The sequence below is a fragment of the Arachis hypogaea genome, chromosome 1, assembly GCF_003086295.3.
Source record: "Arachis hypogaea cultivar Tifrunner chromosome 1, arahy.Tifrunner.gnm2.J5K5, whole genome shotgun sequence".
In the NCBI taxonomy this organism is placed as follows: Eukaryota; Viridiplantae; Streptophyta; class Magnoliopsida; order Fabales; family Fabaceae; genus Arachis; species Arachis hypogaea.
This window is the reverse complement of record NC_092036.1, coordinates 101,027,901-101,041,027: the sequence shown is the minus strand read 5'-3', so window position 1 is coordinate 101,041,027 and position 13,127 is coordinate 101,027,901. Positions and strand designations below refer to the sequence as shown.

Here is a 13,127-nt window from a genome sequence, read left to right as displayed (position 1 = left end):
TTTATCATGACTCATAAGAAAAAAGATGGCTCGTATATCCATCCCGATGCGCATGTTATTAGTGTAAGTCATGTTTGAAAATTTGAAGCAATATATAGCTTACTGTATATATCGTGCTACTGTTAACTTCTTCCTTTTAAATGTTGTATATTTGTAAGAAGCAATTACGAATGTTGAGAGGCAGGATGGATCCTCTAAGCATCTTTCACAAAATGACTCGCTAGCACAAGTTCTCGGAAAGAAGCACCCAGGACGAGTTCGTGCCCTAGGTGCTGGACCATGTCCCACCCAAGTCTTTGGTAACGCTGCTGGACAACCGTCGGGTTTTGTAGAGTCCAATGCAGAGGATAAGAGGATGATTGCAGAATTGACGGCTAAGCTAGAAGAAGAGCGGGCGAAGAGACAGTCAATACATAAGGTTTTGGGATATGTAGTCCAACAATTAGGAGGCAATTTGCTATTTGAGATTGCTGAAGAGATGGTTTTTGTGGGCGATGCACCGGACTCGTCATGCGCAGGGCCATCTTCATCTGGAAATCACCACCCGCAACAAAAATCTTGAATTTCAATTAATGGTCTTTGATACCTTTTACATTTAAGTTGGTTTAGTACGTTAGGCTTATTTTATTCGACTTGAGCTTGCTAATACTTTATTTTGGATGATGTTATGACAATTTTGTTATATATGTTATGTTTGTATATGTTTAATTTGGTTTGTTATGTTAGTTGAGCTGTTTTACATGGTTTAAAATAATAGAAAATCTAAAATTTTAATGGAAAATTTAAATTTGGCGGCGGTTTTGAAACCGCCGCAAAACTATAATACGTTTTCTTTCCGTTCAATATTTAGCAGCGGTTTGTAACCGCCGCAAATTGGGTCATAGCAATTTTCTTTCACATACTGCGGCGGTTAATAACCGCCGCCAAACCCAAATTGCATTTTGCGGCAGTTATTCCAGCGGTTGACTAACATCGCCGCTATCCATTTTGCCGCGCCCTATATTATGGCGTTTTATGAAATCGCTGCAGAATGTTTTGCAGCGATTCAAATCCGCCGCTAAATGGCTCCAGAAACTGCCGCTAAATGGCATTTTTGTTGTAGTGTATATTCATACAAAATTTTTTTTTCAAACTTTGAAAAGATAACACCGTTTTATATTAAAATTTTGTACCATTCAAATAAACTTAATTGGAGGAATAATTGATGGTCATCTGTATTATAACAAAAAATTTATAATTTATACTATTAAGGTGATTAGAAATATTTTAATAACCAAACTAAATCAATAAAAAATAATTATATTTTATTTGATATTAATTAATTATTATACTAATTAATAAATATTAAATAAAATAAATTTTGACTATTCTCCCCTTAATATTTCTGTAATGTGATTTTCTAATTACATCTGCATGTCTTTTGATTCCCTCTAGTCCATGTTGCTTTTATTATATGAAAAAATTGTAACATAATCACTATTACTGAGATTATTTTGAAAATGAAAAATTGTTAGCTAGTGTCGGAGAAAGAAAGCATTATGAGAGAGATGAAATTAGAAAACGACAAATAAAGGAAAAGAGTTTTGATTATTGCAACTTGCAAGTGGCTTATAATTATATATATTTGCGGTCATAATTATTGTTATAGTGTCATTGTTATAGTGTCTAATTTATAAAAAAAAATTAAAAGTTAAGATTTAATTTAAATAGTATAAATCAAATGTTTTTAAATATTTAATATTTATTTTAAAAGAAAAATTCGATAATTTTGACACCAAAATAATTCTGCACTAGAGAATTAACCTTATGTTTGCATCTTTACCTTTAATATTTTGGAGGATGTGTATATCTAGCGTTTAATTTGACGTGCATGTGAATATGTGATAGGCTCTAGATTGGTGTAATGCACTAATGCTTTTCTCTTACATTAATATTATACAAGAGAACATTATTAGAGATTTAATATTCTTTTATTAAAATTAGTTAATATCTTAGATTCATATTTTATTTTTATATTATTAATATTTAAAACTTAGAATTTAATTCCTAATATTTAGAATAAATTAATTATTGATGAAAAATTAATATTTTTAGTTTTTAATTAATATTATTATTAGTGTTTTACTTTTGAATTATTTTAAGATATCTCGTAATATTACATGAGATCTTAGAGTAGAATGTCAAATTAAATTTTGAAGTAGGCTCTCGAGATTAGATATGTGGACTGAATTAATCGTTAGGATTCCATTTCTATTAATTACGTCTTTAAAATTTATAAAATTGCATCATGAAAATTCACTAGCTCTTTTTTATTACGTGATTTATCACGTTATTAGATACTAATATAACGCACTTTTATCTAATAGCAAAATTAGAAATTTCGTAAGAGGAGGCTAAATAAAAACAAAAATTAGTTCTATGACAATACTTCATATGAAACTAAATCATCAATAATTATATTTGAAGAGAATTTTAAAACAATCTATTTTTTATATAATATTATTTAATAGGTTATTTAATTAATATTATGGGTATTCATGGATCGGATTTGATCCGGTGGTATTTATCTGAATCTGATTCGAAAATTACAGATTTGATCCGTAAATTATCGGATCAGATCTAATCTGATCCGCAACTAATATGATCGGATTGCGGATTTCATGTAAGTATTCACATATTCGCGGATCCGTAAAAATAAATAAATAAATAAATAAGTAAATATTTTTTTTATATTTTATTTCAACTAATAACTATCATATATATTGTATTATTTTAGTTTTATTAATTATTTAAGAAATTTAAGAAAAGTATGTTTAATAATATTTAAAAAATATACGTGTTTTTTTTACCAAATATAGGATTGAGACTCGAATCCACGACATCTAAATGAATATGGGAAGACTATACCATTTGAGTTATAGCTTGTTAGCTTAAAAAAAATACACATATTTAAAAAAATGAAAAAAAATTGTATTGATATTTTTTAATAAAAGTAAATTTTTTAAAATATTTGTATGTTTTACGGATATATTTAAAATCTGATCCAATCTAATGATTCTAGTGCGAATTGAATCGAGATTTTGATTGTATTAATATGTTCTTCTTTTTCAATAAAATTTTGAATATTATTCGCTGAATTTTAAATAAAAGAATTAGCTAGAGTTTAGTTCATTATATGTTTTCTTTTTTCTCTTGATAAATGAGTTAATCATTTTAAGCTTTGACATTTCTTAATACTTGGCTAATATATATATATATATATATATATATATATATATATATATATATATATATATATATATATATATATATTTCTAAAGAAAATTATAAAAATATTTAAATACAAAAGGTAGCAGAACAATTGTATAAAGAATAATAAATTAAATATAATACAAATACATAAATAAAAATAATTAATTTTGAGTCTTAGATGAAATAAATAATTTATTATTTAGTTTATATTTTTTAAATTATATACTACATACTCTTACCTAATAAAAAATTACTATATTAATTCATGTAAAATCCTATAATATAATATACATTCTTAAAAGAAATTCATAACCATTACACATTAACACAATACACATACATATTAACATTAATCAATAACGCCAATCCTATCTACTAATTTTTTTTTAGATATCTAGGGGAGGGGGACGATAGACACCTTAAGGCCCTTAGGTTGCATTTAATTATTTTTTAAAACAAGATATAAAATACTAAAAATAAGACATAAAGAATAGAAATAAAAATAAATTATATTTTTATTAGTATTTTTGTATTATTTCTATCAAAATAAATATAAAATATATTATTTCAATATTTTTAAACATATTATTTTTATTTATATTTTTTTAATTAAATATAATTTTGTATCTTTGTGTCTATATTTATATAGTCTTAATATATAATTCCACAGTTGCTTTTATCGATCTCAAAATCTCAATAATACAACCAGCACAGTTGATATAGACTATTAGTATGCACCTTAGCCTTATCAATCTTATTAAACACCAAGTTGTGCTTTACTCTGAAACAAAAATATTATTAATATATTAAAATTAATTATTAAAATTAATCACAAATATATTTGTGTATAAATATATATATAATTTTATTTATTTTTAATGTATATTTTTATTTTGATATATATTTTATACTAATACTTAATTTGATAATTGATTTTAATGTTTCCATAACATAGTGACTAAAATAATATGCTAAAAATCTGAGTCACGTCTGGCCCATTTTGGACGGATTTACCAAATTTTCAGTAGGAACCAGCTCATCCACATTCAGTATAATATTCTTTCAACTTCATAATGACATGCATGAGAGAGAGAGTAATTAGATAGTAATTTCAAGATATCAGATTCAGATTCAGATATTAATTTCAAGATATCAGATTCACATATACTATAGTAAACACTAAACAACAATTAAACATCAATTCACTTAGTATTGATGGAGAACCAAAATTATGTAGCGCTTATAGTTGGAGTCACAGGTATGGTTGGGCTTAACATAGCCCAATCCTTGAAGAAGCCCGACTGCAAGGGAGGCCCATGGAAGGTTTACGGAGCAGCCCGCCGCCCCCCGCCCGCCACCTGGTTTCCTGCTTCCATCGTGGATGATTTCATCAGCTTCGACGCCGTCGATGCCGCCACCACACAAGCCAGCCTCTCCCCCATAGCCCACGAGGTCACACACCTCTTCTGGGTGGCTCTTCAGTTTCAGGGAGACGAAGAAGTCAACATCGCCACCAACAAAGCCATGCTCCACAACGTTCTCACCACCCTCAAATCCTCCCCTTCTTCACGCCTCACCCACGTAACCCTCCAAACCGGGACAAAACACTACATGGGCCCAATCAATGACCCGATCCGGTCCACCCAACTCGTGATCCATGACCCACCGTTTCACGAGGACATGCCCCGACTACCGTACCCAAACTTCTACTACGCTATGGAGGATCTCCTTGCGTCCCACTCGCCTTCGCTGACGTATTCCGTTCACCGCGCCTCCATCATAATCGGCGCGTCTTCAAGGAGTGCAATCAACGCGCTGGTTATGCTTGGGGCTTATGCCGCGGTTTGCCGCCACCTTAGGTTGCCGTTTCGTTACCCGGGAACACGGTACACGTGGGACCATTTTTGCGACATGACAGACTCGGAGGTGTTAGCGCAGCAGCACGTGTGGGCAGCGGTTACGGACAAGGCCAAGAATCAAGCGTTCAATTGCACGAATGATGACTTGTTTACGTGGAAGAGAATGTGGAAACTGCTGAGTGAGGTGTTTGATGTTGAGTTTGTTGGGTTTGATGAGAATGATGAAGATAGGGTTGATTTGGTGGAGTTTATGAGAGACAAAGACGAGATTTGGGATGAGATTGTGGAAAAGTATGGACTTGTGAAGACTAAGCTAAAGGAGTTTGCATATTTTGAAGCCTTGAAAGTCGTCTTACATTTTGATTTTCAACATGTGTCTAGCATGAATAAAAGTAAGGAATATGGTTTCTTTGGTCACGCCAACACCTTCAAAAGGGTCACATTCTGGGTTCACAAACTGCGTTTCATGAAGATCATACCCTAGCTATAGTGATATAGATATCTTATTATTCTATTGTTATGGTGAAAATAAAGTGCAACAAGCTAGGGGATTCCCTTTATTCCAGCAATTAAAATACAACAATGTGATGAACTTTAATCAACTATTGAAAGCATGTCCAGTTGATGTTAGAAACTTCTTATTTTATTTATTTTTTAAAAATTGTCCTCTCATTATAGAATGGTGTCGGAAATGGATTTTCTCTGTTTTTTTAACATTTGAGAGAATAAAGTGTGATCTTTCACTTTTAATTTTATAAGTGGAATCATAATTAAATAGAAAAGAGAACAATGAAGGATAAAATTAAACACATACTATTCAATTTTTTTTCACTGAAAATACTCCACTTCCAATGGTGTCTAGCCCAGCCCTTGTGAGAGTTCATATATCTTCGTCAAGTGATTTGAATCCTCTAAAGTTTGAATTTTATTTTAGAGAGTAAAGTGTGATCTTTTACCATTGAATAATTTTTCTTTTATATTTATTTTTGGTCTCACTTATAAAATAAATTGTGAGTGATCACACTTTATTCTCTAAAGTGAAATTCAAACTTTAGAGGATTCAAATCTATCATGAAAATAGGACAAAGTTAGCTAACATTAGCTACTCCTGGGAAGAAAACCATATTCGGCAAATTGGTAAACTCACTAACTAGAAGTTAATTTTTTAGACATGATCGTAATTAGTATATTAATAAATAAGAATATTAATTGTATATTAAAATTAATTAATGTATATATTATTTTTAATATATATTTTATATTGATAATTAATTTTAATAACTAATTTTAATAGTATTGTTTTTTATATTAGATTTGAATGAACATGTATTACAATTTTATTTAGTTGAATGAATATAAGTTTATATTTATTGGATTGAATTTTTAGCAGAAAATAACCAAAATTTATTCTTTTTTTTATTTTATTAGTTTTATTCTTCTCAAAAAAGTAAAACAAGAATAATTATAAAAAAATAAAATAAGAAAGAGAAGATGAAAAAAATGAAAAAGAAGAAGACGAAGTAAAATATGAGAAGGAGGGGGAAGAAAAATTTTGAATTGTGTGCACCATATTTAAATTCATAATGCACTGAAATTTCTTAACAATGACGATATATAAATAAATTCAGTTTAAAACAAGCTCAGAAGATCAGAATACATCGAAATTAAATCCATAATGCTCCAAAATTATAATATACAAACAAATTTGGTTCAAAATAAACACAGACCAAGTGCACCTTAAAAACTGAAACAATAAAAAATAATAATTTTTTCTCTCATTTTCTTTCCTTTCTTTTCTTTCCTTCCATTTTCCTCTCAAACAAATATAGCACAAGAAGATCATATCACAATTGTTATGAGCAAAAGAAAGAAGAAAGCAATTCTTGTTATATAAAAAATAAAGAAATGAATTCAAAGGCTTAGAATTGATAACAGAATTATTAAGAATTAATACACACTCATAATATTATTTTGAATTAAAAACTGAAAATAGAATAACTAATAACTAATCAATAATCTAATTGCTCTTATTTCACTCTTTCTTAAACCAAATCTTGTTCTATTACATTTGTATTGTATCTTCAATACTAATCAAGTAATTAACAAAAAAGCTCAAAATTCAAAAAAATTTTAACATCCAAAGTTGGGGAATCAAAAAATAAAAAAACTAAACGAAAATTTAAATTTAGCACCTAAACTAAATTTAGAATTGTATCAGCAATAATTCTAATCAAAACACAAAATTATTTCAAAAAATCAGCAATTCAGAATAGTAAAATTATTTTAGAAAATTTAACAACACTAGCAACCACATCATATGTCAAAATTTAACAAAATAAACAAACATAAACAAAAATAGAAAAATCAACAACTTAGAATCAGTCAAATTAACAAACTAAAACCTCAACCATTAAAATCCAGAATCCAAGATTGAACTTATCAGTTACTACTATTTTTAAAAATTATATCAAAATTCTATTTAGTATCGACAATTTAGAATGATTAATTCATATAATTAACAAAATAAAAAAATTAACTGAAAAACAAAAACTAAATAAAGAACTCACTGTATTAATTCATATAATTAACAAAATAAAAAAATAATTAAAAAATTGAAGAACTTACTGTGGCACAAAGAGCAAAGAAGGCCTAGAGTCCATAGCGACAGAGACAGATGCTCGGCAAGATAGAAGTGGCCGACGACAGAAGCTTCAAACCGACCTTCCTACGACGACGACAACAGAAGCTTCGAGTGGTGAGGGTGGCAACTGCTGGTGGTGTAACACCCTACCACACAGGGCCTTACGCTTAAGTCGTAAAGCAGAGGTGGCAAGGTATTACGACCTCTAAAAGAAAATGATATCTACATAGATATAGTTGGGTGAAATTATATCTAGGAGCCTTGAAGAACAAGCTAAGAAAAATCGATAAACAGAAAATCGTGACACACTCGCATGGATATTCGTAAAACGGACAGGTAAAATCGAAAGATAACTGAACACATATATATACATATCAGAGTTCCAAAACTCAGATAGCAAGCTCCAGACTCGACCTGCGAAGTTAAGGCCGACCAGAGTATATAATTATGTATATATACAACCCAAAATAAAACTCAAACCACAAAATAAACCCCTGTATCTCCAAGTCGACCTCTAGGAGGGACAAGACACAAAATATACATGCGGAGATTCTATAAACATATATACATAGCCTAAAACAAAATATGATAGTCCAAAAGACAGTTCTTCGCTCGTAAGGAGGATACCCAAACGCTCAACGAGGTGTCTCTCGACCTGCATCTGAAAAACAACAACATAGTATGGGATGAGAACCGGAGGTTCTCAGTATGGTAAAGGTGCCCGCATAGTTAATATAAAAGGTCTCGAGAAAGCCAGAGGCATTCCTAGAACTTCGACACTCAGATTTAAGCTTAAGAATTCAACTAAACCAGAAATTAGGTAAGTTGTCTAAGGTATTCTAATTCTGAATCTAACTTTAACCTAATAATTCACGTTCTGTCTCCTCTAATCCTTCAAATCATTGGTGGAACAATCCTCTCTCCTCACACCTTTGCCAAGAAGGATTTCTCAGAAAACATACACATATAGTTCAAGCAAGAAAAGCACAGGTAGAGAAGCATTTACAGCAAATAGAACAAGTAGCGGATAAGCAGAATTAAACAGTTAAGCAAACCAAAACAATGCATACTCAAGCAAACAAACAAATGCATATGATGTATGCCTGTCCTATGGCTGATGAGTCTCATCTGTCGGTTATACAGCCAACCCGACAAGTCCTGGTAGTTAACCATTGGACAGTCCCTCTGTGCGCGCATCCCCAAGCTCAATAATATTCCATGGAGTCAAACTCCAAGCTCAAATATAATATTCCATGGAGTCACACTCCAAGCTCAATAATATAGTATTCCATGGAGTTAAACTCCAAGCTCAATAATATAGTATTCCATGGAGTTAAACTCCAAGCTCAAATATAATATTCAATATTCATATATATATGCATGCCCATGGGGGAATCCGGGGAGTTAAAGTGCCCGGTCACATCTTGCGACAGAGGGTCAACAAATAGTCTCAAATACACAAGCCACATAATAATCTCTTTCTTTTTAAAATACCACCTCAAATCAAACTCCAATTCTTATAGAAGTTTTGGCAGTATCTCCTCTAAAGGTCGAATTTCTGCCACCCTTCAAGGGTCTCAACTATCAAATCAAACACCTCTCAGTCCTTCAAATCATTTCCGGTAACAAATTATTTTATAATTAAACAAATACCAATATTAAATCTTTTCCTAAAACCAACCAACTTCAACAGCAAATTATTAACAACAACTAAACCTCACATTTTATACCATATACACAATCCATCAATTATTCATTCGTTTCATTCCTATCTTAAGGTCTTCTAACCTAAGTTTTCACGTGACATTAAACATTAACTACGAGAAACCAAAACCATACCTTCGTACGGAATCAAAATATTCAAAGCTCTGGAGAAGCTTTTTGACCGAACTATCGAAGAAGAAAACGTCCAGAATCGTCTTTGCCTCCTAAAACTCTGGTTGGCCAAATCCAAAGAAAAGAAGAGCTACGTCACCGTCAATTTCCACCGATCAAACGTGGTGCCAACGTGTAGAGGAAGAGGATACGAATACTTTTATCGGATTAGATTTTTGATTGGAGTTACGGATTGTAAGAAATCGAAACCGAAAGTTTAACGGGGTTTACGTTCTTTCGCTCCTCTCCTCTCGGTTACTCTTCTCTCTCGCCTTTCATTCCTGTATATACATACATATATATATGGCGGCGCAAGTATAATAATAATAATGAAGTAAATATTACTTAATTCCTTCAGTTGATATTATTATATATAGCTAATGATATAATAAGACTATAATAATACTCATACCTAGATATTATATATATGTGTATCCATATGCAATGGCTTTCCATTGAGTAAATGGCTGCCGCCTTACATATATATATGCGTCCATGCATAATAGTAATAATAATTAGAATAATATACATATATATACAATCGTAATGCATAATCAACACCGCCTTTTATTTTTGTGCTTTATGATTAATAATAATAATAATAATAATAATAATAATAATAATAATAATAATAATAATAATAATAATAATAATAACATGAAGTTAACAATAGTAATAATAATACTAGCGATAGTAATAATGGTCGTGTAATAATAATAATAAACGTAATAATAGTAATAATAATAGTAATGCAATGAATATAATATATATAAATTTATAATACAATTTAATACTTACGATAATTATATACAATATTTATAATAATAATAATAATAATAATAAAAATAATAATAAGAATTTGAATTTAATTAAATTTAGATTATTATAAAATTAATTCAATTACTGATAATAAAAATAATTTTCTAAAAATAAGAAACTCTAATTTTATAAAATAAATTATAACTTATTTATATTTATATTTTTAAAATTGAGGTTGCTACAGGTGGTCACTGCCGGTGCCGATAGTCGTAGGGATGGTAGAGGCATTCCTTCTGCTCATTGGAGACTTGGAGGAAATTAGGGTTGGAGCTAGGAAGGGAGAAGGAGAGCGAGGCGTTCCGCATTCGTAAGGCTGGGTTTGGGAATTGGGGGACTGGGTTAGTGACTTAGGGTTTTCTTTCTTTTTTTTTTTTACCTGGAGTCAAAACGACGCTGTTTCTGAACCTGGCCGATTTTTTAATCGATTTTTTACAAGGCGGTTCTAGGGTCAAGCAGACTGGTCAGATGACCGATTTTTGGTTAATTCGGTCGATATGGTCTAATTTTCAGAACCTTGATGACGGCACACAAACAAACTTAGTTCAAAATAAGCACAGATCAAGTGCACCTTATTTTTATCTAGAAAGCATCGAAATTACTTAATAATGACGACACACAAGCAAATTCCTCCTCCTCCTCGTCTGTCTTCATCTTTTATTTCTTGTTTTACCTTCTCATAATTTTTATTGTTTTATTCTCTTAACAAAAATAAAAAAATCAAATAAATAAAAAGAAGAAACACATAATGCTGCAAAATCAATAGGAAGAGGAGGAGAAAAAGAAAAAAATGCAGCGACAGTAGTAGCAATAAAAGAACGACTATGAGGAGAAAACACGTGATAACGATAATAACATGATGATGATGATGATGGAGGAGGAGAAGGAGGAGAAAGAGGAAAAGGAAGGAAACACACAATGACGATAACGATAATAACGATGATGATGATGATGTTGATAATAGTAATGATGATGATGATGGTGGAGGAAAATGAGAAAAAGGAAGGAGAAGAAAAAATTTCAAATGAGAGAAATAGGAAGAGAAGGAGGTGGTGGTGGTGGTGGTAATTACGATAATAAAAGAAAAAAATGACGAAGAAGGAGAAGGATGAGGAGAACATACGCAACAGGAGTGAAGAAGAAAAAAAAGAAGAAGTGACAGAGATAAAGAAGGTGCGGACAAAGAAAAGACAGTTATATATAGTCACGTGTTAAGTAAAAAAGTTGTTAAAAAGAGTAGCGTATAAAAGTAAATTAGGTTATTATTTATACCAACTTGATTGAATTTAATTGGTTAAATTAAAATTTTATTATAATAAATAATGATAATTGGACAATTTAGTTAGGAATACATTTTACGTACCTATCTTTTAAGCAAAAATTAAGTAAAACGAAGTTCATCATTAATCTTCTAAATATTAAAAATGTTCTCCTTTTAAAATGACATAGTCAATAATGCTGAGGTGTGATTGTGTGAATGTTGTGTTAAAAAAGTATTTTCTCAAACCATGCTTTTAGGTTGTATCATAATGAGATTAGATTTTTTAAATTTTTTTTAGATTCCTATGAAAATAAGTAATCCTCTGCTTTTACTTTTGTGCAACAGACAAAGAGCGGGCGGCGTATAGTTGAAAATAAGAGACTTTTTTAAGTGTCTCACATATACTAATGCGATTATTAGAAAAGAAAGACAAAAGGTTACTCGAATAAGTATTTTTATACTAAATTTCCTTTTTTTTTAATCTTTAATTTTACATTTGGAAAATTGTGTATTCTTAATTTTTTATTTGACTGAAGACTTAATTAAACATTAAGATAAATCTGGAATCACTCTATGTATATTCATTTAAAAACCTCACTCGTCCATTATTTGTTATAAATCTTTTAGGATTAAGTACAATTTTAATATTTAAAGTATTAGTCAGAAATTTTTTCGTTTCCAACTTTTTTTATATATAAAATTGTCTCTAAAATTTAACTTAATTTTAAAATTATTTTTTTATTTAAATTTTAAAATTGATTACCAAATTACTTCTAATAAAAAATTATAAATTAAAAAAAAAGAGAACGGATAAAAGAAAGAAGGAAAATTAAAAGAAAATCACACAACGGGAGGAAAAGAGAAAAAGAAGGAGGAGAAGGGAAGAAGAAAGGAAAAAAGGGGGGGGGAGGGGACGGCGCAAGCGAGGCTTGGAGTCGCTGTCGCCGTCGGGAATCAAAATGAGAAAGAGAGAACCAATGTGACTGCGCCGAACTCAGCTCTCCTGGGACAATTTCCGCTCTGTCATCCGCGTCACCACTGTCCAGCCCCTCAACGAGTGTCACATCGTCGCCGAAGTCATCTTCGACTGCACTCTTGTCCTTATCCGTTGTTGCTGCTGTAACAACGGCATCCTCTACTAGGTCTTCTCCATCATCATCACAATTGATTATTGTTATTTAATTATATTAGAATACATTAACAAATAAATTTTAAAAGAATATATTTAATAAAAAATATTGAGAGTTAGCATTACAAAATTTAATATTACATTCAATATCTAACATAAAAAAATTTAAAACTCAAATTAAAAAAATATTTAAAAGTTAAACTAAAATTCATTTTTATTAAACTTCGTTATAGTTTTTTTTTTGGCAACCTTTACTTGCTACAATATTAGGTTCCTCAGACGCTAACATTACTT

The 13,127-nt window shown here is 30.4% G+C and overlaps 1 protein-coding gene across 1 annotated transcript; it reads left to right on the top strand.

Moving 5' to 3' along the window:
• Positions 1-4,299: 4,299 nt before the first annotated feature.
• LOC112703419 ((S)-8-oxocitronellyl enol synthase) lies at positions 4,300-5,745 on the top strand. Its single transcript, XM_025754862.3, has one exon. It carries the CDS (start codon positions 4,468-4,470, stop codon positions 5,593-5,595), a length of 1,128 nt encoding a protein of 375 aa, XP_025610647.1. The 5' UTR covers positions 4,300-4,467; the 3' UTR covers positions 5,596-5,745.
• The last annotated feature ends 7,382 nt before the right edge of the window (positions 5,746-13,127 follow it).

Bases quoted from the DNA above. Each gene is read 5' to 3' on its own strand.
- LOC112703419 (XM_025754862.3), top strand. From the start codon at position 4,468: ATGGAGAACCAAAATTATGTAGCGCTTATAGTTGGAGTCACAGGTATG.